The 26788-nt window shown below is 59.7% G+C and overlaps 1 protein-coding gene across 1 annotated transcript in view; it reads left to right on the top strand.

Moving 5' to 3' along the window:
- Nucleotides 1-26788, top strand: part of SHANK2 (SH3 and multiple ankyrin repeat domains 2) — a 449254-nt gene that overhangs the window by 83570 nt on the left and 338896 nt on the right. Inside the window, exons 6-9 of the mRNA XM_045066358.1 lie at nucleotides 4977-5128; nucleotides 6115-6282; nucleotides 13508-13624; nucleotides 21439-21516. Of these exons, the coding sequence (XP_044922293.1) occupies nucleotides 4977-5128; nucleotides 6115-6282; nucleotides 13508-13624; nucleotides 21439-21516 (515 nt within the window). The remainder of the gene's footprint in view (nucleotides 1-4976; nucleotides 5129-6114; nucleotides 6283-13507; nucleotides 13625-21438; nucleotides 21517-26788) is intronic.

Raw genomic sequence — 26788 nt, 5'->3', positions numbered from 1 at the left:
TGACCTGGGATTCTTGTTAAAATGTCAGTTTTCATTCTGAAGATCTAAGTGGGGCTGGAGATTTTTTATTTTTCCTTTCTTTTCCTTTTCTTTTAATGAGATTTTACATTTCTTTTTTTTTTTCTTAAGATTTTATTTATTTATTTGAGACAGAGGGAGAGAGCACAAGCAGGCAGAGAGGCAGGCAGAGGAAGAGAGAGAGAGAGAGAGAAAAGCAGGTGCCCCGCTGAGCGAGGAGACCAATGCGGGACTCCATCCCAGGACCTTGGGATCATGACCCGACCCAAAGGCAGAGGGTTAACCAACTGAGCCACCCAGGCATCCCTCATTTTTTTTTTTTTTAAGATTTTATTTATTTATTTGAGAGAGTGAGCATGAGAGAGAGAGAGAGAGAAAGCACACAAGTTGAGGGACAGAGGGAGAAGCAGGCTCCCTGCTGAGCAGGGAGCCTGATGTGGGACTCGTTCCCAGGACCCCAGGATCATGACCTGAGCCCAAGGCATACCCTTCACCAATTGAGCCCGTGCCAGGCACCGCCAGATTTTGCGTGTCTAACTAGCTCCTAGTCTGTGCCCATGGAACTCACTGGAGTTCACAGGTGTTCAGAGCAGTGGTTCTCATGTTGAAAACCACACAAGGAGGTTTTACCAGTCCTAATCTTGGGTTCCTAGCCACACCGATTAAAGCAGTATCCGGGTGTGGGACCAGGTGGTGTCGCTGCGCAGTCAGGTTTGCGAACCCATGTTCTCCCGCCGAGCATGTCCTGGGACCACCGGCCCGTCAGAGGTGCAGGTCCACATTCTTTGTATTAACAAGCTCTTTGGAGGGTTCTTAACTCATGCCCACATCTGAGAACCACAGGTCCAGGTAATGAGGAGGGAATCTCCCCAGTGTCCTCTCTGGTCCTTGGGAACTTTGAGGTGTGGCCTCAGGCCCCTGGATTTGTGACAGAGATGAGCCCACATCGGTGCTATAGGAAGGCTTCTCACTGTCGAGGCTGTGACATCTGGGGACACGTCAGATTCTGCTGACCCAGAGGAGAGAGGGGCTGAGGACAGGCAGGTGCGTAGCGCCACTTCTCTGGCTTTGCTTCCACTTCTCGGGTGACCCCTGAAGAGGAGACATCCCCCTTGTGTGGACTTTTAGAACATTCTAGCAGGAGGCCGCTTCTCTCCTAGAGGGTTAGCAAACACAGCTGCACCTGGCTTTTTTCTGAAACTCCTGGTCAGGAGTATTTCGGGTCATCGTCCCCAGGGTCACATTTCGGATGGCAAAACGTCCATCTGACGCAGAAGGGGCGTGTCCTGTTTTAGAGACACGCGTTTTCCTAAAACAGATTGCTTTAGGAAAGGGAGGATGAATGTGAGTGAAGGCAAAAGCCTGACTCCACCGGGATATTGTGGAGACTCTTACGTCTTGTGGGGGGGGGGGGGTCTGTCTCTGTGTCAAGCAGGTGCGGCGAGTCTTAACTGGGCTGTTCCTGTAGATCTGTTCTCTTCGAGCTGCTGGGAGCTTTTTCATTATGAAGCACTTTCTGAGCCGTGACTCCCTGTTGCCCTGCACTGTGGGCGGGACAGGGTGGTCTGTGCAGCGCAGAAGGGGAAACCACATCCTGTGGGGTTCGAGGTGTCCATCCACGTCACAGCTGAGCCCAGCCTGGAGCACAAAGGGTCCAGATGCAAAGCCTGGTGTTTCCTGCTTGGGACATTCTGCAGGAGGTGTGCGGGCATAGGGAAGGAGGTGTATGATCTCTCAACTGTGGATAATTTAATAATGAGTTTTATATTAGAAAGCACCACTAAGATAATTGAATACACAGGTTGTACGCCCTCCGTCACTTGTGAACGCAAATACTAATCTTCTGATTTACTCCCTTTCAACTGCCCGTGCGTGTGTAGGATCTCTCGGCATCCCTCCTGCCCGTCTTCCACTCACCCATCGCTTCCTCCCCCTCCCTGTACCTACCCACCCACTCATCCATCCACACAGTTACCCATCAGCCCGTCCGTCCATCCACCCACCCACCCACCCACGCATGAGTCCGTGCACTCATCTGACCGTCTCTCTGTCCATCTGCTTATCCAAGCATCTACCCAGCCCCTCATCCAGCGATCTTTGACCTATTTATTCGCCCATCCTACAGAAGCTCAGGGATGCTGTACTCACCGTCCTCCTGGGGCGGCCACACAGCACTGAGTAGGTGTGGGAATGTTTGTTTCCTCTGCCCCCCGTTCTGGGATCATCGGGACTGTCCTTGCTAAGAAAGCCACATGTGACTGTGACCAAGCTGTGGTGGGGTGGGAATGCTGCCACGGTTCATTTGAGAAATTATCGTTTTTGTTATGTAAAATCATGAAGTCCTTGCACAGGATTGGAAAAATATGGGGAAAAAGCTGTAACCAAGAGAGCAAGATTTGTGTCTCTTTGTGAGCCGAACTGCTCCGGCTGGTGGTCTTGGAGGGCGCCCCTGGGGTTGGGCACCTTCCAGCGGGGGCACGTGCATTCCGGCCTCACAGGTCCCCGTGAGGTGGGGGTCAGGCTTTTACCCTGCCTTGCAGGGGAGAAGACACCCAGAGGGTCTGGGGCACCTGCTCAGGCCATCCAGCCTTCCAGGAGTGGAGCTGGGTTTTGCTGCTGCTCAGCTCTGTTCCTCCAGGAGGAGCCGCTCACCCACACGCTTGGCTTCCAAGGTCTTTGTCTGGCACTTCAGTGCTCCCAGGAGCACCCCTGGGACCCATGTGCACACCGCAGCCTGCAATGTACAGGGTCCCCTGCCCGTCCCCTTGTCTCCGAGTCTGGACAGGTTGGAAGCTAGCCTCTGGCGCCCTTATACTGTGCCTCCAGCTCCCTCGAACCTCTCACCCCTGCAGACCCTCCTGCTGGTGCCTCTCAAGGCAGCCGGGCCGGTCTAGGCAAGAGCGTAGTAGGTGTTCATGACCGTCTGGGAAGAGGAGAGCAGTCTCTGCCCCATTGGGTGGTCCCATTGAGACCCGGGGGCCTTGTTGAGGTTCTAGTGCATTTACTGTAACTGAAGTAACTTCAAAATGGAACATTTTCAGGGAACTGTGGTGCAGGTGGTACAGGCACGTGGCCATCAGTCACGCAGACCACGCAAGCCCCTGATGGCCACACACTGGCGAGTCAGACGGCATCTGCAGGGGATGGGTCTGTCAGCACCACACCAGGTCTCACCGGACCCCTTCCCAAAGGGTGTGCCAGCTGGGGGCTCTCCCGGCCTCGCCAGGGTGGGTCCTGGTCAGGTTTGAACGTGGCGAGTCTGCAGTGTGTCATTTGGGCAGGGCTGTTGGAGGAAGTTACCTCTTGTCATGGGTGTCGTCCAAGGGCTGGAGGTCCCCTCAAGTATGTAAGATCTCCTACCATTAACGGGGTGCCTAGTTCTCTATTCAGCGGGTTTTAGGTGCCCAGCACCGCCCCAGGGCCTGGCTCTGCCGAAGGGGTCTGTGGCCTGGAGCCAGAGGTAGGACTCCAGCCTGGGTCCCACTTGCATTGGCCATGGAGGGACAGCCAAATAAAGACTCCTAATAGTTTTGAGGGCTGACTTCGCCCCACGTGTGCATCAGTCTAAACTGACCTCCTACTGAGGGACCAGCTTCCCCAAGTGGCTGTAAGAAATTGGACTTTGAGGTGGACATACTGGTGGCTCCAGAGGACGGGGCCCTCCACGCACTTCCGCTGCCGCCCAGGGGACCGAGCCCACCCCGATGCCGTCCCACGCGTGTGGCCAGGATGCTGCTGGGACTGAGGCAGTGAAGCCCGGACCGCTCCCTCTCCCCACTCTACTGGGTTGGAGTCTCTCCCTGAGTTTGGATCTCTGCACGTCTGCCCCACGTGGGGCTCCCACCCTGCTTCACGCGGTCTCAACCCCCGACACCCCCGCACCCCCTGTGACACCTTCAGTGAGGGTGATTCCCCTGACGAGTTTAGAGAGCCCTCAGAACAGTGCTCATTCGTGGGTAAAAACGGCTGAGGGCGAGGCGGGGGTGGCAGAGCTGAACTCAGGATGCGGCTGCCCTTCCTGGGGACGGCCAGGGACGTGACCGAAGTGAGGTCACAGGGGAGTTCAACTCCAGATCAGATGCCCCAGTTCTTCTATTCTCAAAATGCACTTACAGTCAGAACGACTCATCATCAGCCAGGAGTGTCTCTGGGTCCTGGGGACATGCACGTTGTCCTGGCGCTCACGGCACTCTTCTGGCAGGTGAAAGCCTCTCCGATTGGGCACGTCAGGGCCGTGTACCTTGCTTGGCAGTGGCGATGGTAGGGAGAATGAGCAGAAGAGAAGGTGCTTTAACCAAATACCGCCCTCCCCATCATGGCCAGTGACAGACTGGTCCCGAGTCGGCTGTCCAGGGTGGTGGGGACCCTTTGTAACTTGTCACCTTGTCCCCATGGGGGTGGGCTCCATCGTTCCATCTCCAGGGCTTCTGGCCCAGCCCTCTGCCGGTCATTTATTGTGCTGACCCCATTCAGGTCCACCCACCCAGACCCCGACCTCCATGGGGCACAGACTCCACACCGCCCTTACTCTGTGTGCCTGCAGCCTAAGTCTGGCCGTCCTCCAAGATGCCCATAAACGTTGTGACACTGAGATGCGGAAAGGCGGGCATCTGCCTTTCAGACCTTTAACTGCAGCCCTAGTGGCCATGGCTCCCGCCGGGAAGCCTATGGATGGGGTTGTGGGATTCTGTCCTTGGGATAGGGCAGTGAGGACAGCTTATCAGCCCCACTGCCGACAAAGCAATAATGTGGAAACTCGGTCTCTGCCCCCATTTTGATTTGCGCGTGACCCCGAGGGTCACCAGCATTGTCCCCGTTGAGGCCATGCTACCCGCGTGGATACCGGGGTCGGTTCTTCAGTCTCACTCAGACTTTGCACTTGACCTCGTCGTGAGCCGTGTGCCTTGGCCACCTCCCCTGGTGCATGTCCTGATCTTGCGTGTGTTTGGGTCCCACAGAGACCCCGCTGACCTCAGCCGCTCAGCTGGACGAGCCTGCGGAGGTGATCAAGGCTCTCAGAAACGGCGGCGCCCACCTGGACTTCCGCGCCCGAGACGGGATGACCTCCCTGCACAAAGCCGCCCGAACCAGGAACCAAGTAGCCCTGAAGGTACATTCCGCAGCCCGTTCACCCGGGGGGCGGGGGGGCTCCCTGCTTCCTGTCCGATCCCTGGCATCCGTGCCTGTTCCCTGTCCCACAATGGCCTCCTGAGCTGACCCTGAATTGTGTTCCCACTGGGATTTGGACATCCAGGGGGGCCCCGACCTTCTCTTCTGGGGAATCTTGAATTTGGTGTTTCTAAAAGGTCATCTGTCCATCTGGCTCGCTCAGAGGCTTGTGTTTTGGGCCAGGAAGGGCAGTGCTGAAAGGCACTCCCCCACCTCCCCGGGAGGAGGCTGCAAACCCAGAGCCAGCCTCGCTGCCGTCAGCACCCCCCTCGCCGGGTCTCTGGAAGCCCACCGGGGGGTGCTCCCCACGACCCCTCTGCATACTTTACCTGTCCTGGCCCCACGTGTGGGGGGCCCCCAAGAGCCCTGGCAGGGAGGGAAGGGAACTTGCTGTTGGGGGCTGATCCCCGAGGCGATGCTGCTCTCAGAAGTCTTGGATTTCTCGAGTTCCCATCAGCTGCCCCTTATCCGCTGGTTCCGTCCGAAATCCAGCGTTCGTGACAGCATTCCCGTTGTGCTGCCCTCAGGATGCACGCTGAGATGGTTTTATGCTGTTTTCAGGTTGGGTACTACACCTTTTCCATTTTCTGCAAAGGCCACCCTCCCTTTGTAGCTCTCCACCAGTACAGGGGGGTCAGCAGGGCACAGCAGGTCCCCATGTGCCCCGGCGCATGTCTGCAGACCATCTCCTGACCCCCCGATGCACGTGCATCCCGCTTGCCTAGGCGCCGTGTCCTTCTTCAGGGCCAGAAGCCTCACCACCGGATACTGGCATCTGCTTCGCTCCAGGAGGCCTAGGAAACCTGGGGCAGCAAGGGCCTGCTCAGCCTCCGCCTGCAGGAGTGTGACCCCGACCCCCACGCTTCATTCTTGACGCACTTTGCAAAAGGGGTCCTGAGACCCATGTTCGGCACTCTTGTTTTCCAGACCCTTTTGGAGCTGGGAGCATCCCCCGATTACAAAGACAGCTACGGCCTCACACCACTGTACCACACGGCGATCGTGGGCGGGGACCCCTACTGCTGCGAGCTGCTGCTCCACGAGCGCGCGGCCGTGTGCTGCAGGGACGAGAACGGCTGGCACGAGATCCACCAGGTGCGCGCGGCCGACACACGCCTCCCTTAACCCTCCCGCAGCCCACACCTGCCCGCCCAGCCTTCTGTTCTGCCCACGCGGCTTCTGAAACGCTGGGATTGGTCGCCAGCATTTAAAAGCACGGATATTTACCTAGAAATACATGCTTCTGCCCTTGGGGAGACATCGGAAGGTCAGGCATCCTGTTGCATTTCTGTAGGGTAGTAATCATCTGGAGTTGTGGGGTGGGTGGGCCCTTCTTGGGACCTGGGCGCTCACTGCGCGTCCGGCATCTCAGGGGCCAGCAGAGCTTGGCGCTGGGTGTTTTCTGCACACAGGTGACCGGGGTCATGCCTGACGTCTGAGCACAGGTGACCTGCTGTGTGCCCGATTTCTGAAACCAGTGGCTCAGTGTGGTGCCCGATTTCCACGCACAGGGCACAGGTTTCCCTGATCCCACCTGGTACCCGTGGGGAAGCAGGACCCACCTGCGGGCTCTGGTGAAGCGTCCTTAACGCACCCCAGCAGGGGAGGCGGTTGTGGTCTCAGAAGCAGGCACAGCTGCGGTGGGCGGGGCCGCGGGCGGGAAGTGCCCCGCCCCTCTCCTCTCCTGCCGTCCTATTGGCTGAGCCGTGTGTGAGCCAGCCAACCAGGAAGCCCGGTGGTCAGGTCAGGGTCTCCGGGCAGAGGAAGGGGGCCGGTGGGTGAGCAGATGGCGGGGCGGGGGTCCCAGAAGGTCCCAGAAGGCCCCAGAAGGCCCCAGAAGGCGAGGGGGAAAGGGCTGGAGCAGGCGGAGGCTTTGAACTGTTTTCCAGGTGGGCAGTGACACTCCCGGCTCTCCGGACGCGGGTCCGCTTCCCTCGGCCACCGGGGCCTCCCGCGCTCACCCGGTCGCGGAGGGGGCGGCCCCCACCCGCTGTGGTCGTCGGGCGCAGCGGCGCGGAGGGGGCGCAGGCGGCCGTGGGGTGCAGGCAGGCCCTCCCCGCTTGGCCTTCTGCGTGCTGGGTCCGCCCTGACCCGTCCGCAGCGCTGCGGCCTGGAGGGGCGACCGCTTCCGCCCCGCTGGGTGAGCTCCTGGCGGCCCCCAGCCCCCAGCCCCGGTGGGACCCTCGGAGGAGTGAGGAGCGACCAGTGCCCTGGGGGTCTCCATTCGTTGCCCCTGGAGTGGGTGTCAGTGGGCCTGCGGTGCCCTCGGGCCGGGGAAGGCCCTCCTGTAAGTGCAGGCCTGAGACGCCTCTGCGTCCTCTTCTCCCTCTGCCCCCGCGGCCGCACCTCCGTGTGCTTCCGGGTCCTCCCAGGGTCGTTTCCAGGCCCGTCCCAAACCCTGTTTTAAAATGTCGTTTTAATAGGATGCAGGGACAGTGGAGGCGGCAGCCGCTGGAAAGAGGGTGTGTTACTCACAGATCCTGGGAGGTGGACACACGGGCCATGGGGGAAGCCCCGGGCTGGGTCGGGAGGCAGCAGACCCCGGGGGCAATGGGGCCAAGAGCCTTCCCTGTGATTTTTGTGCGATGGGACCTGCTGATGAGTGGCTAGTCTGGATACTGGGGCGCTGGGGCTGTCCCTGGGCTGGCCAGGGCAGGTGGGTCACGGCTGGAGAGCGAGAGCTCGGGAAGGCAGGCCGGGGCGAGGGCTCTGTGCGGGCTGGTTTGCGTCTGAGAGTTGTCCTCTGGGCCAGTCCTGTGCTGTCAGAAGTGACTTGCCCGGGGAGGGGCAGACGTCCAGGTGTTGGCAAGGCCCCAGACGCCAGGGTGTCAGAAATACAGAAGATAGGAACGCGGGCTTGCTCGAGATGGAACCTGGCTTCAGGGCCCAGCTTTGGAGAGTCAGGGCCCAGCTTTGGAGAGTCCTCCGAGCGGGGTTCGCCCTCCTCCCACTCTCCACCAACGGAGGCCGCCCGCCAGAGTCCCTTTCCTGTCTGGTGCCTGTGACGGTCTGGCACTTGGCCACCGTGAGATGAAACATCCGTGTGCTGGGGGTTGGGGGGTTCCTAGTGGTCACTGCCCACGGCGTGGACTCCAGCCGTGATTTCTGGTCCCCACGTGAGCCAGTTCCATGCCTGAGACCCCGAGCATGGCTTCCAAGCATGTGGGCACTGAAGCCACCAGACCTCTTGATCCCAGGGCCCCAGCCCCCTGGTGCTGTTTCAGCTTGGAGGCCATGGTGAGGGCTCCCAGGGCTTAGCATCCTCTAACTGTGGCGCCCATCAGGGTCGTGCCCTGCCCGCAGCTGGTTTCTTTTCCACAACGTCCTGGGTGGCTTGTTCCCTCCCTACCAGAGGGTCTCGATGATCTGGATGGTCCCTGCCCCACCCAACCCCACTGCCTGGTCAGCTGTGGTCCAGACTGGCCGTGATGTGTGGAGGTGGGCACTATACAGAGGTCAGCAGGCCAGACCGTCCTCCTCTGAGATTCTCGCCACGCAGTCAGTCCCTGCTGTCCTGATCGGCCTTATCGGCCCCATCTTTCACACTTGGAGCCTCCGCAGCGGATGCCTGCTGGCCGCCATGACTCAGACCAGGTGATGCGCCCAGAGCGGGGGCCGGAGGGGGCGGTGGGGTGACCTGCCCAAGGCCGCAGCGGAGTCCCCCTCCGCCCCGCCCCGCCCTCGCCACCGCCTCCCAGCTTGTGAGCGGAAGCGACCCCCGATGGGACACACATTGCGGGGGGGGGGGGAGGAAACAGGAGGCAGGTTTTGCCAGAGCGAGCGGGAGAAGCACCGCGGAGCTCTGCGGTGTGCAGTTCTCCGCCTCAGGTCTGTCCCTCAGCCTCACGCCCTGGCGTGGACACGGCTCCGTCCCGGCCGCCTGGCTCTGCACCCTTGGAGGGGTCCTGCGCACCCGCAGCCAGGCCTGCTCACGGTCCGGAGGTGGTTTCGTCCGCTTCCCCGGGGAGGCCAGGCCAGGTGCTGACGGGTAAAGGGAGGCTGTCCTGATCCCGCACCTGCCACCTGCCCAGCGCCTGGGCACGCCCTCCCCTGAAGGCCGACCCTGGAAGCGCGGGTTTTTGTAGGCAGCTCAACACCGACCACAGACTGTGACCCTAACTACTCAGCTGGGCGGCAGTGGGATATTTGAGGAAATAGGAGAAAGTGACAAACACCCAGACACAGTCCCACAACCCGAGAACATCAGGGGGAGGGGGGGAATGGCTCATGCTCTTCTGTGCGGCCTGCGGGTTTGGCTGTGTTCGGTTATGGGAGGCGGAGCGCTCTGGAGACGGTGGCTGCCCCCCGTCTGGGGAGGAGCGGCCCTGGGGTCCCACGCACCCTCATGCAGGCTGTGCCGCTGTGTGACCAGCTCTGGGGGCACCTCGATCCCTCCTTCTCTCCCTCTCTGATCTCCTCTGACCGTGTTTCGGGGAGGAGGAGGGGTTTCCCGCTCCTGTTGTCAGTCCAGTGTTCTTGACCTGGGAGTTAGCCACGCCCCTGCCACCCTCCCCCTCGCCTGGCCACACCTCTGCCCCCTTCTCTCCTGGCCATGCCCCGGTCACAGTCCTCCCCACCCAGCCCTGCCCCAATCACTGTCTTAGTCCTCGTCTGCTGAGTCGTGGCCGTCATCGTCACAGAAATAATAAGTGACAGCCCTTCACGTTGCTTGCAGACCTTCCTATAGGTCCCCTCTAATTTCCTCAAGAATTCCTTTTCTTTTTTTTTTTTTTAAGGTTTGGTTTATTTATTTGAGAGCGAGAGATCACGAGCAGGGGTGAGGGGTAGAGGGAGAAGCAGACTCCCCACCAAGCAGGGAGCCCGCATGTCATACATGCTCCTGAACACGGTTGGCTGAAGGAGTTAGCTTTTAGGTGGCATGGACCCCGGGCTCAAAGTCAGGGTCTCCCCCGTGCCCTGGGATGCCCACCCTGTCTGGGGGAGCCTGGGACTCCCGTGAGCCCAGGTGTCAAGGGGGAGCCTCTGCAGGGAGGGGCAGTTCTAACCAGAGCAGGGGGAGGCTTCGTGCGGAGTGGAGCATCGAGGCCTGGCTGCCGCGAGAGGCTCGTGCTGTCTCAGGTGGGGGATGGTGGTGTCGCTGGCCTCGTGGGGCGGGGCCGTCATGTGTGCCCGGGGACGGCATGCCCATGGTGCTTGGACGCGGCACAGCACAGCCTGCGGCCATCGGTATGGGAACCGCAGAGCCGTGGCTGAGCCTGTCCCTGGATGTAGAAGCCACAGTTACCGCCATTTTTACAGATGAGCCCCCCTCCTCTGGGTCCCCCAGCCGCCAGGTGGAGGGGTCAGAGCTTGCCGGCACACCTGCCTTCAGCCCCCACTCCATACTGACCTGGGGCGGCAGATCCGTACCCCACGCCCCTGCCCCGCCCAGATGAGCCAGGAGTCCTTCAGCGAGGTAATCCGTGCATCCTTTTGCCGGGGGCCTGCAGCGGGATGGAGGCCCAAGTTGTCCCAAGTGCCTTGCACAACCTGGGGCACCTCTGAGCTTGCTGCCCCCTTAGGCTAGTACATGTGTCCCAGCAGGTGTCCAGCAGGTGGCAGTAACGCGCTGGAAGGAAAGCTTTTGCTTTTCCCTCATTTCCACCAAATTACAGGGTTGGCTCTTGATGGGCCGGGGTTTAGCATAGCTGGGATGAGCCCCTGGTCTCACTGGGAAACTTCTCCAAACACGTACGCCCAGGAGATTTGCAGGCAATAGGTGTGGAGTGGAGCCCCCCACTCACGCATGTCTCCAGGAGCCCCTCATGGAGATGGTCAGGAGACAGTAGTGTAAGGGGTGCTGTGTGTCAGGTCTCGGCTCTCCGGCCTCTGGCAGCCCTTTCAAGCTGTCTCTTGAAGGCCAGGATCCCCAGCCCCCATTTCAAGAGGAAATGGTTAGCATAGTTTATCTTGGGGCTGGACGAATTTCTTACTTTGGTGAGCTTTGAGGTCTTTGTGTCAAACGAGGATTAGTTTCTCTATGTTGTAAAGGACTCTATCAGTTTCAAACTCGGGAATTTGCTGGAACACCAGAGAACCCCACATACCTTCACTCAGAGACCACGTTCAAGTTTTGTCCCTCGTCCCAGTAATGTCCCTTATACTGAAAGGATCCCGTCCGGGACCCTACACTGAAACCTTCCACTGGGGACCCCTGCAAAGACTACAGGGCAGTGAGCTTGGAGATTGTCTCTCAATCTGGGTTGGGTCAGTACTTCTTCGTGATGGGGTCCGGAGTGTGCATTTTGGTGGGAATATTGTTGGAGTGATCACGTAGGAATATCGCATTCCTGGCATCCTGTTGGGGGGCACGTGGTGACCCCCACCTGTTACCAGTGATGTTCACTCTGACGGCCTGGCCAGGTGCAGTCTCCCAGGCTTCTGTCTTTCCTTCTGTAATTGGGAGTCTGTGGGGTCTCTGAGGCTGTTAAGTCCCTTTCCTCATTCCCCGTTCGTGGGTGGGCCTGGCTGGCCCCCACTGGTGTTTCTTGCTGCAGAAATGGGGGGTTTCTTCTGCCCACATCCTCTGGGGAGAGCCGATGAGTCCAGGCTCCTTTGATTTCAGGAACAGAAAGCTCAGCTCAAACTGGTATGAGGGGAAATAAAAGTTCTGCCCAGGCTTTGTGTCCTGAGGACCCCAGGCACGGCTGAAGCTTGGACAGTCTTGTCAGGGGCTGTGGGGGCGTCGGTCCTTGGCTCTGTCCTGTGTCTGTCCACCCTCCCTCCCTCTCCTCCCCTGTGCCCCTGCTCCTCTGCTCCTAGCTGCTCTGGGGTTCTGCGGGTTTTCCACTGCTGCCCTCGAAGAGAGGGAGCTGTTAGCAGCTCCAACCGGTGTTGCAGCCTCAGGGCCTTGTGGGAACCCCGGCGGGCCCCCAGCCTGTGGCCTGGTGCCAGTGACAGGCCCGTGGGCTGTGCCTGCAGAAGCAGTGGGGCGGGGCAGCCCCCCGACCTCTGAGAGTGGGTTGGGGGCTCCACAGGAAGCGCAGGCACTGCTGCCACGGGAGGCGGAGGGCCGGTGGGTGAAAGCATCCGTATCCGGGTTAACCCTGGCTTCGAGGTGGAGTGAGCCGGCTCCACAGAGGCGGGGCATGGTGACCGGGGGTTTCTGGGATTTCTGTTCAAGCTCATCCCAGTGACGGTTCTGGCATCTTCCCGGCCATCTTTCCTTGGTGAGGTGCCACCGTCCGCCCCTGTTATCCAGAAGGTGTGGTCGTGAGAGCTGCCCGCCCCGCCCCAGCTGGCTCGTTCCTGCCGTGGGCCTCAGTGGCCGCCACGGGCCTCAGCGGGCAGCCCCGGCCTGTGTGTCAGGACCCGCTTCCTGGCCTGCCCGTCTCCCTTCCCCGTTGTCACCACTCCCGGGGACCGTGGCCCTCCTGCCGTCAGTGCTGCCCATCGCTGGCCACATGCAGGCCTTTCCCAAGGTGGGGGGCTGCTTGGAACTGACCGCCCGCCCTGGGTCCTGGGCTGCTCTGGTGACTGCACAGTGTGCCCTGGACGCCAGCTGGAGCAGTCACAGCACGGGGTCTCCTGGCTCCCGGAGAGCTGCCGTCGGCAGGGCTGGCCTGGTGCTGGGCATCACGTGGGCCTTTTGGGGTCCCTTATTCTACGTGACTCTCACACTAACGTGGGGTTTGTGTCTATACGTGAAGACATGGGCTCACGGGGGAACGTTCTGGAAAACGGAAGGTCCACGACTTGGGTGCAGATGTCTACTTGATCCCAGAGCCCTGCTTGTTCAGGAACAGCACACGTGACCCCCTTGAGGGCCTCAGGGAGGGAGAGCTCTCACTGTGGGGCTGCCTGCCCCCCACCTCCATGACCCTGAGGGGCCGGTTTACCTTTTGTAGCAACAGTGGGGCCTGGCCCTCGCCTGGAGGCCGGGCTCGGGCTCCCTTCCCTGGGCACCGCAGACGCCGCACGCGCCCCTTCTGGCTGTTCTCATACCCCACCCCCGGGGGGGGAGGAGTTTCGACAAGCGGGGCCAGGGAGGGAGTGTCCTGGTTTGCGTTTGGTGGGGTTGGCCACAGAGACCAGGGGGAAGCCAACACGTGTGTCCCTGGGCATTGGGTCCCCAGATGCAAACAAAAGGAGCACGGGGGCCCTTTGCAGACCTGCCTCCGGGAGCCCAGACTAAGTCCTCGGTCCCGCCCTGGCGGCCCCCCGAGACTCAGGACGCTGTGGGCGTCCCACCGTTGGGGCCCTGGTCTGACACGGGGGTGGGCTGGCTCGGCCTCTGTGGGTTCTGGGGAAGCGGCCGAGCACACGTGGAGCTTGGAGACTCGCGTGTGCTGCCCGCTGACCGCGCGGACTCCCGTTCCAGGCCTGCAGGTACGGCCACGTGCAGCACCTGGAGCACCTGCTCTTCTACGGGGCGGACATGGCGGCCCAGAATGCCTCGGGGAACACAGCCCTGCACATCTGCGCTCTCTACAACCAGGTCAGTGGGGGCATGCGGGTGGGCGCGCTCCCCCAACACCCTGCCTGGCCGCGTGGGAGCCGGGGCTGGGACTGTGCCGAGGGCCCTGCAGGGTGCAGGTTCCCTCACGGAGCCCCACAGACGGTCCCAGAGGCTGGAGGCCAAGGTCAGGGTGCAGGCAGGTTCTGCTCTCAGGGAAAGGTCTTTCCCGGCTGCGGATCGCCCCTTCTGTCTGTCCTTGCATGCCGCGGAGAGACCAACAGCACCGTGCGGTCTCTCCTGACAAGGGCGCTGTCCCGTCAGGTCAGGGCCCCACCCTCACCACCTCACTGGACCCTCAACCCCTCCTCAAGGCCCATTTCCAAAATCGCTTGCCTTGGGGGTTCAGCCTTCCCACGGGAATCTCAGGGGCCACCTCCAGCCCCAGCGAGCTGCCATCTTCAGCTTCTTCCTCGAGAGTCGTTACCCCGTTGTAGCAGAGAGGAAGCCGAGTCGCGGGGAGGAGAAGGGAGCCGTCCCAGAGCCAGAGCTGAGCTGGAAGCCCCGGTCTGCGCCCCTCCTGGGCCACCCCACCACGCTGTCCACCCCCAGAAGCGAGCTGGGGAGCTGGGGGTCCCCTGGTTCCCGCCATCCCCGGCTGCACGTGCAGATTCTGTCCGCCCCAGAGTGGGTGCGTGCAGGGCAGAGGGGCACGGGCGTGGCCGACGAGCCCCAGGGGGGGTTCCGGCACCCCGCCAGCCTTGCCCAGGACCAGCGGGCGGCAGAGGCAAACTGCCACCGTGCGTGTGCAGACACGCTCCCGAAGCACTTTTCTCCTCAGCTGCGGTGACACACACGACCGAAGCACACACGATTTTAACCACTTTCACAACGTAGTTCACTGCCATGAAGCACATTCGTGTTGCTCTGCGACCAGCCGTGCTTTCCTTCTCGGACTTCCCACGTTCCCGGAGGGCACTGTCCTGAGAAACACGGAGGCCTTCCCCCTCGCAGCCCCGGCTCCTGCTGTCCACCTTCTGTCCCCCTCTAGGGACCACATCGGAGTGGGTTCCTGTGGCATTTGTCCTTTTGTGCCAAGGCAAGCTGGAGATGAGCTTGTTTGGTGCGCCCTGACCCTTGGGATATGACCCCCCCCCCCCCCGCCTCCCGGAGTGTGAATCCCCAGTGGCTGGGGAGCACGGCGTGAGCATCCGGCTGGTCCCGCCGAGAGGCACAGCGGTGGGGCAGAGGATGGTGGGGAGGCTCGGGGAGGCTGTGGGAAGGGCCCGGGGCTCCCTGGAGGTGGTGGGTTTCAGGATCTGCTCGGGGCGGGGGCGGGGAGAAGGGACGGTCAGCGTCCTTGAGGCTCCAGGTCAAGGTAACTCCCCAATGCCAACATCAAAGGTGTTCTCTGCTCCAGCTTTCTTTTCTTCTTGTCCCTGATTTCAAGGAGTCTGGAGGGTGGTGGGATCTGGACACTATACTGAGCAGCTGAGCAGAAGGTGGGGGGCTCCCCTCACTGGACGAACAGAGGGGAGATCTTCCTGGGGGTCCCCAAGCCATGTGCACTTTGCCTGTCTTCTCTGCAGTCAGCATCCTCTTTCTAAAACAAAGCGCTGATGCTACCTTTTTGGGTGAAATCTTCAGCCTTTGTCTACACCTGAGTCCTTTCCCTGGCCCTTCCCAGACTGGATCCTTCCAGCCATGAGACCTTCTTTGCTGTAAATTCTTTGCCATAGAAAACTCCTATGCATCCTTCAAGACCCAACTCAGACATCCCACCCTTAGTCAAGCCTTCTCTCAATGAGCTCCCGAGAGCATCAGCTGTATTGTTAGCTCTGCAGCCCTTCACGAGATAACGAGGGTGAAGTGCCGTTATTAGGCCGTGTCCGCTTTCCCTGCGGGCACCCTGTCCCCCAGACCTGGCTTCTCAGAGGCATAGATTGCCATCTCTTAGGGTCTCTTCTGGGGCTGGCACAGCAGAGCAGCTCAGCCCGAGGGAGTTGGGGGAGCGTTTCAGCAGAGCTCCTGCTTCCTCCTTAACGCGAGTGTATCGGTGGGGTTTGCGCGCAGCTGGGGCGGTGGGAGCTGCATGGCGTTTGGGGGTATTTTGGTGGGTTTGTGAACTTGGAGAGACCTAGCCGGGCTTCATTCGGAAAGCACGCATCGTGAGACTTGGCTTTGGCTGGTAAAACATCTGTGCCGACATGCGCTTCTTAATTGCTGCCTTAGAGGGAGGAACGTTCCTTAATTTTCCCCAGTAGATTTCAAGCATAATTTATCATGAATGAAAGAAAAAAACAGGAAAGAATGTTTTCTGTCACTTGAAATAATTGTGGACAAGACGGTCTTTGTGAGCATTGGTGAGATTATTTTGTTAAGAAAGGTTCAGACCACCTGGTAGTCCGTATTCTGGCTTGGTGACGGGCCGGTGTGACGGGCAGGGCGCCGCCTGTCACCCGCCCTGTCCCCCCCCCTCGGCTGGCGGCTTTGGGAACACCCTCCCCCATGTGCCTTCGGAGTATTTTTCTCCTAGGTATTTTCGTTTAGGAGCAGACATTTCCTGGAAAGGGTCGCTTATTATTTTTGACTTTGTGGCCCACGTGGGCTTGTCAGGGTCACGCCGCTCTGCCACTGCAGCGTGAGCTCAGCCACAGACCGCACCGAGGTGAGTGAGGGTGACTGTGTGCCAGCAGGACTGTATCTGTAAAGCAGGCAGTGAGCTGAGTTAGGCCGCGGGCCATACTCGGCCGAGGCTGGGTGGGGAAGACTGTGTCTGCATCCACCCTGGCCACATGGGGACAGACTCCCCACTCCACGGCTGGGCAACTTGCTCCGCCTGTGCCAGCAAGCGTAGGCAGGGCAGAGCTGTCCCCTCTCTCCAGGGTCCTGGGATCTGCCTGCTGCTTCTCTGGGCTGTGTGGCCGTCCTCTGCAGCATGGTGAACAACACAGTAAGGTCGGGGTCTAGGCCACAGGGAGCCCTGTCCTCTCCACGTCCAGCACACACTGCCCATTGTCCCTAGCCAGAGCTCTGTCCTCCCACGCCACCCATGGGTGGAGCTCCTCCTTTGTGCACGTGTGCGGCATGCGGCAGCAGCAGGCCAGGCTCCACGCCGACCGGAGGAATCCCTTTGCAACTTCCAGAGGAAGGGATGTCGGAAGGCACACGTACAGGGCCCTCTGGGAGATCCTCGTGAGAAAGGCACTGCTCCAGGGGTGGGGATGCGGTGCGGTGAAGTCAGAGCAGGATTCGGGGGGAGGAACAGCAGCAGGCAGGTGGGCTTGCAGCGCCGGGATGCGTGACAGTCGGGCTCCGTGTGGCTGAGACTGTGACCTTGCTGTGTTGTCTGGGACAAACTCTGGGACAGTGAATTCTCCCATCTGTACCGTAGGCATGATTCTACCTAACTGCCAGCACTGCTGAGAGGCTTAAAATAGAAAACAAACATACGGTGTGTCTGCCACACGGTGCATGCTTGGTAAAGGGTGGCAGTAATGGTGGTCGTGGTGGTAGTGATAATGGTGGTGATGGTGATGATGATGGTGGTGGTGTTGGTGGTTATGGTGATAATGATGGTAGGATGGGGCTGGTGGTGATAGTCATGGTGATGGTGGTGATGGCCATGGTGATGATGGTGGAGATGGTGTTGATGGTGATGGTAGTAATGGTCATGGTGGTGTTGATGATGATGGTGGTGGTGGTGATGGTGGTTATGGTGATGATGATGGTAGGGTGGTGCTGGTGGTGATAGTCATGGTGATGGTGGTGATGGCCATGGTGATGATGGTGGAGATGGTGTTGATGGTGATGGTAGTAATGGTCATGGTGGTGTTGATGATGATGGTGGTGGTGGTGATGGTGGTTATGGTGATGATGATGGTAGGATGGTGCTGATGGTCATGGTGGTGTTGATGGTGATGATGTTGGGGATGGTGCTGGTGATGTTGGGGATGATGGTGGTGATGATGACGGTGATGATGGTGCTGATGCTGATGGTGTTGGCAGTGATGGTTATAGTGATGATGTTGGGGATGGTGCTGGTGATGTTGGGGATGATGTTGGTGATGATGATGATGTTGGGGATGGTGTTGGTGATGATGATGTTAGGATGGTGCTGATGGTGATGGTAGTGATGGTTATGGTGTTGATGATGATGATGGTGGTGCTGGTGCTGATGGTGTTGGTGGTGATGGTCATGGTTCTGGTGCTGATGGTGGTGATGGTCCTGCTTCTGCTAATTTACCTTGCCATGCCTCTCCTCGTTAAATCTAAGAGCAGCCAGGTTAATGGATTTGATGCGTGTGTGTTTTATTAGTTTTAGGCAGGCCTCATCTGCACATTTCTAATAAAATACACAGACCAGAATATTCCCTTCTCTTATGAAACCCGCTAATTAGGGCTTTGATTGTAAGCAGCAAATCGTGTCTAATCTGCCAGGCCCCTCATCCTCTCTCGGGCTTTTCTGGAGGCCAAGAGGGGGGAGGCAGCCCAGTGTTTGTTTTTCTGGCTTGGATAATGAAGGAAGGGAGGGAGTCTTACATCTCAAAGGTTAGTGGGCCTGGCCGGTTTGTGGGGAGGATGAGAAACAAACCCTGCTCCTGGTACCAGCGAGGCCCAAGGTAAGAAGAGACAGGCTGCGTCGCTGTGGTCCTTCTCATGTCAGCGGAGCACCTGTCAGCATGGGGGCTGCCTCCCCAGGGCCATCAGGGGTCATCATCCTCGGGAGCACTGGAGGGTGTGTCTTGTGGAAGGAGGCCATCCACATGGTCTCCCCTATAGATCCACGGGGAGCCTTCGGCGGCTGCTGTTGGTTGACATTCTCTCCTGTGGGTCAGGAGGTGGAGGCTGGGCTTCCATCCTGCCCTGTGTCTTTGCCCCAAGGCTATGGGGACACATTCCGTGACCTTTGGCTGGGGTGGGGACAGGGCTCCTATCGGCGCAGTTTAGGCATAGGAGCCATGGTCCAGAGCGCCATCGGGTGTGGCCCTCAGGGGCAGCTCCTCCACATGCTGGCTTCCGGCCGCTCCGGTGACGTCCGTCTTCCCGCCCCTGCCTTGCCTCAGCATGTCACCTCTCCGTAGATTTCCGTCTGCCACACAGGCACACGTTGGGACAGTGCAAACTGGAAATGAGCTCCCAACTAATCGGGAAGATTTGGTAAATCGTGTTGGGGTGTCACCTCCATGCCATAGAGATGAAAGCCCCGGTGGGATGTGGAAATCCAGCCTGAAAACCCGGGCTCTGTCCATGACGGGGCCGTTCTGAGCAAGCCCGTAGCCCGCATCTCTTCACCCGCATCTCCCGTCTCCTCCTCTGTCTGCCCATTTGCTTGTGTCCAGACCCCACTGACCTCTCCTGGGGCCTCCCGCAAGCTTTCCCCGCCTGCCACCCCGTCAGGCTTCCATCCCTCCTGCTTGGGGCAGCCAGCCCCCCACGGCCCACATTCTCTCCCACGGTGACCTCCAGCAGGTCTGCCTGTGGCCTTGGCACCTTCTAGAAAACACCTCAAACAGCTTTGCCAATGGGGCCCCTGCCGGACCAACAAGCCTTGTAGAAACCACGTACGTGGTTCCCCCACACCGTGTGAGGAGCCCCTTCCCTCCGCAGCTTCCTGGAGTCCGGGCTCCGGTCCTGCCCCTCACGGTCCGTCTGTCCCAGGGATCCCGGCTCCTCCTGCCCCTCCTGCCCTCGCCAGGGCCACACACGGCCACCGTCACCCCCGACTGGCCGTCCCTCCCGGCTTGCCTCTCTGATGCGCCTTCCGCAGACCCCAGGGTGACGTTGCACCCTGCAGAGGGGAGCACCCCCACACTGCTCCGAGGGCCCCTGCCGCCTGCAGCCTGCACCAGGGCCCTGGCTGTTCCCTCTGCTGGGAACACATCCTCCAGTTGTCACTGGCTTGGGCAGGCTTCTGGACCCGCTCCTGGGGGAGTGGGGGCTCCCCTGACCACCTGCCCTCCCTCTCTGGCGCATGTTGGCTCGGCGTCCCTGGGGCCAGAGTGGTACCCTGCCTGGCTGTCGTTGCGTCCCGACTAGCCGTGTGCGTGAATGAATGTGCTTTCGGGTCTGCGTCTTCACGTGGTGCGTCTGGGCTCCTGCAGGAGGTGGCGACCCAGTGGCATGGCCACCTGGCTGGGGACGGGGCAAGCCTGGGGATCCTCATGGAGCAGGGAGGCTGGGGTTGTTCTCTTAGTGTCTCTGGAAATGTTGCCAAGAAAATAATTGGCAGCGGGAACGGTACTCTTCCTGACGCTTTGGCTCTCGAAATGGAAAATGCAGACTCTTCTCCATCTATACTAGACTGGCTTGTATAAGCGGATGGAGACACAGTTCCACGTGTCACAGATGAGGCTCCTCTGGGAGCATCTTGGTGGCCGGCAGCCGCACGGGACACAGCCAGCGCCCCCACGGCCCCTGCTCTGGGGTCAGTGTTGTCTTGTGCTCCCTTTCCGAAGCCGTGGTTTTCCATGTAACCTTTCTGGAGCTCCGCTGCCTTGTCTGCATGATGGGCCTCCTGTCTACTCCTAGCAGGAACGCTGGATGGCAGCGCACACATGCCTACACTCACATACACACGTGTCCACACGTGCCTACGCACATGCCTGCGCACATGTGCCTACACACACACGCCCACAGACACATGCGCAGGCTCACCTGTACACCCACCCCTGCACACATGTGCACCCACACCTGCCCTCCCCACACGTGTGGATGCACACATGCCTGCATACACAAGTGTTACATACAAGTGTTACACACGTGCGCCCACACATGGCTACCCACACCCGCCCCAAACATGCATACTCACAGGGCTACACACACACCCGCACCCATGCATACACACATTCCTACACAGAAGGGCCTATCCACACTTCTGCATGCACATGTGCACACACACACACACTTGCATACACACGTGTGCCCACACAAGGTATGATTGTTACCCAGCCAAGCAAACCATCTGCCGTTTAAGTTTGAGATAGCTCTGGGACGTGATCGCACGTGGAGTCTGGTCATCCTGAGAGTGACGGACCGTGTCCCGGGCTCGTGAACGTCTGCCCCTGTGGGGAGGCCCTAGCCGGGGACCCGCCGGGGTGGGCAGGAATGGCGGCGCCTGGCGAGAATTTATTCTTGCGTTTCTGATGGGACTTTCCGGCGGGCGTCATCACTGGGCTGTACAGAACGCCGGTGAGGGCTTGCAGAAGCGGGGTCCTGCGGGGCTCTGGGGCCCCGGTTCCAAACGGCCGGGCCGCTCCTCGGAATGGCAGCTGGGGGCTTAGCGGCTGCCCACTCCCCGCCATGAGGCTTTTCAAACGGAAGCGAAGTTACGCCGTGTTATTGTTCTGAGACTTTCTACCTGGAAAGTCTGTGTTTCCTGCTTGGAAGTTCTTGTATTTCTTTGCAGGTTTGTGGATCTCCCTTGTTTTTCCGTACAGCCTTCTAGATGAAGAATGTTCTAGAATGCATTCCCACTGTCCTTTCTGTCAGAACAATAATGCTGCCTCCAGGTTTTCCCTTTCTTCTTGTGTTTTCCTTCCAGTGTGTGCCGTCGCATATTTTCTCCACATGCACAGGACGTTGTTCTTTGGCCCACGGTCGCACAGAGCCGGGTGCCCGGGCTAGACGTGCTCATGGATTCCGCCAGGTCGTCCAGAGAGTTTGCGAGAGTTAAACCTCACCCAGTAGGGAGCAGGGCCCTTCGCCCTCCTCCTCACCGCCGCGATGACCAGAGGTGCCCCTGGGGACCTCACACGGGCGCGTCCCTAGTTCCCTGGGCGCTCAGCCTCTGAGCCGGTCCGGTGGAGCCCGTCGGTGGCCCGACCCACAAACAGGTTTCTCTCTTCCGTCCGCAGGACAGCTGTGCCCGAGTGCTGCTCTTCCGGGGCGGGAACAAGGAGCAGAAGAACTACAACAGCCAGACCCCGTTCCAGGTAAGGGGGCTCTCGGAGCCGGCGCCCCCGGGGTGCAGGGTTCCCCACGGAGCGGGTGCTGGGCACGAGGGGTCCTGGCTCGCTGGGGACGGCGCCTGCGCCCGTGGCACTGTCGTCCCTCCTTCGTGCTGGAGCTGTGGACACGTCTCGGTCTGCTGTTTGCCACGGTGTTTCGTCTTGGTGGGGGCTTGGAGGAGGCGGCTCCGGAAAGGCCTTCGTGACTCTGTCTTGGGAGGAGGCCTGTGGTCACCTGGCAGCCCCACGGAGCCTGTGGTCCCCGAGCGCTGGGGAGCAGCTCCGGCCCAGTGTCAGCACAGCGCCTCATGGGGCCGGCGCGAAGCTGCCGTCCTACTTGTCTTTGAATTGCGGTAGAGTCCGGGTCCCATCATGGGGACACGGGGCTTATCTGATTTCGACGCAGCTGACCCGATAGTCTAGGGTGGAAACGAATTTCTTTGGCTAATGCGTTAACGTTACAGCAATGCTCTCTGACCCTCCGGACTGTCCAGTGTTTCCACTTGACCGAGAATCCAAGTGTCATTTCTATTTGGAAGTAATTTTTGCATCTTCTTGAGCCAAGAGGGGTCTTTAATTTAGAGCTGACACGCGTGGATGGTTTTCCTAATATGCTTCCAAGGCATTACTAACAAGTATGGGTCTGATGTCTCGAGAACGGGCCAAACGTCTCATGACCGCCGTTCAACGTTTCGTTGGTTTGCCGTCACGGTGGCTGGACTGTGGTTTCAATCTCGTGAGTTTCAGGCAGAGCAAAACGGCTCATGATCGTGACTTTCTGGTTTGTTCATGGGTCTGGAAAGTCTGTGGTTTCTCTCCAGGGACATGTCCTCTGGGCCAGCGGTGACTAGAGGCGCCTGCTACTTCTTTATGGCCATGTCTACCCCTTCGGGCTTTGCTGTGGCTCAGTGATGGTCTTGGTTTAAATATTTTTTTGCCACTAAATCATACATTTCTTTGGTCCTCTTTTATTTTTAAGTGAAAACATTGCTGAAATTGCTTAAAAAGGACAGCTAATGCCCTTCGACCCACAGGAAGCCCTTGGGTCATACAGAAGGGCCGTTTCTGACCCTCTGGGGCAATGCCCTGTGGCCCCCACTTGGCGCTCCACGAAAGCAGCTACGCAGGGCGTCCGGGCAGATGGCACATAGGTGGCCTTCCCCGTTGGTGCCCCGGCTAAACCGTCACCCCAGCCAGTAACCACCTGGCCGGGGGCCCCCTTCTGTGGGAGGTCTTCGTGCTCCCAGCGGGGGTGCCGCTAACAGACGGCGAACGACCACTGGCTTTTCTTTCCTCCGTGCGTACAGGGGGCGGCTTCCTCCGCCTCATCCTCTCCTCCTGGAAACTGTTCCATCTGTTGGGGCCCCACCCTTATGACCACACTTAACCCTCATCACCGCCCAAAAGCCCTATCTCCAAATACCAACATACTGGGGGTTAAGATTTCACAAACTGAATTTCGTGGGGAGAAAATTCAACCTATAAAGCGATGATGTTGATGATGGTCACGGTGATGACAATGGTGGTGGCGGTGGTGGTGGCGGCGGTGGTGGCGGTGAGGACGAATCCTTCCTGTTGCCCAGAAGTTTAAAGCTCACAAATGCTCTTCTGGATGTTCTCATTTGGTATTCAACAACCCGATGGGGTAGGGATGTTTATTCCTAATTTATAGGCAAAACGGAGTTCTGCTGGGATGGAGGCATGGGAATGCAAATGCAGTTAGCGGCCAAGTCTGTGGCCTCCAGGCCTCCTGACCTCCAGTCCGGCGCTCTGGTGTCCGGGGTGAAGGCGACCCCTCCCTCTGCATGCGGCGTGTCTTGTGTCCCGGCATGGAGGGAACATCAGGGATCCTCTGTGCTTTGGATCATTAGTCCAAGGGAGCAAAGCAAAAAACCAAGTGGGTGTTGATTCTGAAAACAGAATGGAAAGGAGTCTGAAGATGGAGAAGGGCCGCGTGAGGGGGAGAGTGGGCAGCCGCGGCAGCCGGGGTGCAGGGTGTGCTCGGCGAGGCGCCCCCAGCCGTCCCATCAAACCCTTGTGCGGGTGTGGCTGTGACCGTGTTTGTGGTTAACTTAACGTCTGCAGCCAGCGGAGTTACAGTAAAGGAGATGAACCCTCCGTCGCGTGCGTGGGCGGCCTCTGATGGGCAGGAAGCCTTCACGGAAACAACAAACAGGTTTCCCAGAGAAGACAAAACTCAGCCTCAAGATGTCACGAAAGCCTGCCTGAGTTCCCAGCTTGCCGGTCTGTCCTACAAACCGTGGATGTCCACATTCATAATGTCCAGTTTCTTAAAATAATCTCTTAATTATGTGTACACACGCACGGGCGCGCACACACACACATTCACACACACGTCCTCCTGGTCTGTTCCCTGCAGGACTCGGGCTGACACACGGGACAGATGAATCCTCCCTCCCTCCCAAAAGGGGCTCCCGGGGTGTTCCCCAGCTTTGCTCCAGCACCCGGCATGCGGATGGGGAGGGGTGGCCTTTCTCCCTGGTCTGTGTCCCGGTTCTCTTGTCCCCTGGCTGCGTTCAGCAGCTGCCGCTCGGACATCCAGCTGCGGAGAAGTGCGGGGAATGGTGAGCCGGGGGCGTGGACGGCGAGGCCTTCGGAGGTCCGGCGTCCGGTGCTCACACAGGCGGGAAGTGTGAGGGCAGGTGGGCAGGAAGGACAGAGGCCGTGGCGTGGAGTCCTCTGGTGCAGGGGAGCACAGTGGCCGTGGCGTGGCCTGCCTTCCAGTGGGCGCAGTTCTCTGCCCCGCCTGCCGCGGAGCCTTCCTCCTGGGGCTCCCCCCTCCCCTCGTGCTCCCGCCGGACTCCTGGGGCTCCCCCTCCCCTCGTGCTCCCGCCGGACTCCTGGGGCTCCCCCTCACCTCGTGCTCCCGCCGGACTCCTGGGGCTCCCCCCTCCCCTCGTGCTCCCGCCGGACCCTGTGATCGTCCTTGACCACCGCACTCGACGTTCGAGCCGGAGAGAGGCCACAGTAGGAAACCGAGAGGAACTGAGTTTTAAACCCCAGGGTGTGGCTGCCCCTCGCGCAGACGCCTGCCGGTTCTGTCTCACGATGGTTCTGTGTCTTCAAGCTCTGCATTCCGCGAATCCCCCGATGGTTCCTGGCCTGGCACGTCCCCCAGGGGAGCTCTGAGCTCACCAAAGTGACCTGTGTCTTTTCTGAAGCCGAGGCTGTCGCCCTTCAGGCCCCGGGTCTCGTGCACTTGGCATGGAGCGCACGTCACACTCACTCATTCCATGGTGTAGACGGGGGAGAACCCCTCCTCCCAGGCGCGCACGATCCGAGCCGGTGCGCCGGGCGCCCTGCCGGGGACCGCGTGCTCTCTGTGCTAATCGTGCTCTCGTGAAGCAGCTGCCCCGGGCAGGAGGCCAGGCCTGTGACAAAGGCGATCTGACCCCGCAGGGACGTCTGGTCCGCTGTTGCACGTTTTCTGGGAAGCCGAGTGAATGCACTCAGTGGGCGCCTCTCTTCCTGACTCCCTCTGGGCACGTTTCCGATCCGTTTCTTTGTTCAGTGACTCAGAGCCCAACCTGCTCGCGAGTGGCTCGTGGCTCATGGCGTGGAAGTCCACGCGGGTTTCAGAGCACGGTCGGGACAGTTCCGTCTCCCCGTGACCCCATGCTCCACGCTGACGTCGAGCACAGGACCTCCCCCGTCGTGCTGTCTTTCATGCCGCAGGTGATGGGAGCGGACACTGGGAAACTACCCAGGTCGGGGAAGGTGGCATTAAACGCGCAGACACACAGACGCATGGAGGAGGGGCCACGTGACCACAGAGGCCATGCTGAGGGGACCCGGACACAGCTGGGCATGCCTGGAGTAGCCGGAGGAGCAGGGAGGAGCCTCCGCCAGCGCCTCCGGAGGGAGCTCGGCCCTGCCCACACCTGGGTTTCAGACTTCTGGCCGCCAGGTGAGGGAGGACCAGTTCCCGCTGTTGCGAGCCACTCGCCTGGGATAAGTACAGCAGTTAAGGGGGGGTGGGGTGGGGGTGGCACTCCGCAGGGCGAGATCTGAGGGTGCTATGGGTGTGGCCTGCTGTCTTCAGCAGTACCCTGTTGGGAGCAGGCTGGCCCCCGGGGCAGGGAGCAGGGCTGGAGCCACAGCTGAGGGTACCGGGACACATGCCTGGGGACATCAGAGACTGGAGGCTTCCCCCTCATTCCTCACTCCCCACCACGCGTGTTCTGGAGAAGTGGCCCCAGGACCCTTGCAGATGACAGGTTTTGTCGGTTTCAGCTCAGCCCTGGCCATGGTGAATGACAAAAAACTATTTTTTCTGTCCAACCAAATACCATTTTCATTTCTCTTTTCTTCTGGTGCTGTGTCTTTCTGGCATGTTCAGCAGCAGCTCACCGAGGCGGGACCTGGGCGCCGGGGGTGCCTGCCTCACACCTTGGGACCCCACACACCGTGTGGAGAACACACGGCACCTGCTCTCACTTACCCTGTGGCTGGAATCAGCTGTTCTTGGACAGTTAACCACGTGCCGTCCAGAGGGTGAATCTCACCCCAGAGCGTTTGACGACGGCCTGCTCAGAGTTTTTAAGAAGAATGAAATTCTTTGACAACATTTAAATATCCAGGAATTTTGTATAAAAATTCAGACTTCCAGCTTCCCTTGAAAAATTAGGAAAGGCAGACTTTGCGTGAGTTGGCATCTGGCTGGGGCTAGGGACCCCTGCCCCTTGGGAAGGTGCGGGCGCTCCATCTGGCACAGCAGTCCCCCGCCCCCCCCCCCCCCCCGCTCACCACGGCCCACCTCGTCCACTCTGTGGCCTGGCCGGGCCCCTCCTCGCCCTGCAGCCCGTCACCCCTGCATAGGGTGAGCAGTTGGGCAGGCCATTCACTGTTACACGTTTTCTTTCAACTTTTTCTGGAAATTTTATCTGGGATTCAAACTCTGTGTTCCATAGAAATAAGCACGTGGGAATCGTATTTCTAGATTCGGGTCTGGAGACCTGGGTGAGTGGAAATGTCTGGGCTGGAACACGGCATCTCTGTGACGAAAATAATCGGGTTTCCAGTTCATTATTTCAGGCAGCACACAGAGTTCCCACACTCTGTTCTGGGTGCTGGGGAAACACGCCGGTGAACAAAACCGCACCCCTGTTGTCAGGGGTACACGCCGGCCAGACTGGTGATTCACAAGGAAAGAGAGAAACACATAACACGTCCGGGTTGGCAAATAACGTGAAGAACATTGAAGTAAGGAGAGACGTGGGGGAGGGTCTTTCATGGC

Source organism: Mustela putorius, unplaced genomic scaffold, assembly GCF_011764305.1.
Source record: "Mustela putorius furo isolate JIRA1106 unplaced genomic scaffold, ASM1176430v1.1 tig00000127_pilon_pilon_pilon, whole genome shotgun sequence".
Classification (NCBI taxonomy): Eukaryota; Metazoa; Chordata; class Mammalia; order Carnivora; family Mustelidae; genus Mustela; species Mustela putorius.
This window is presented reverse-complemented; position numbering and strand designations above follow the sequence as displayed.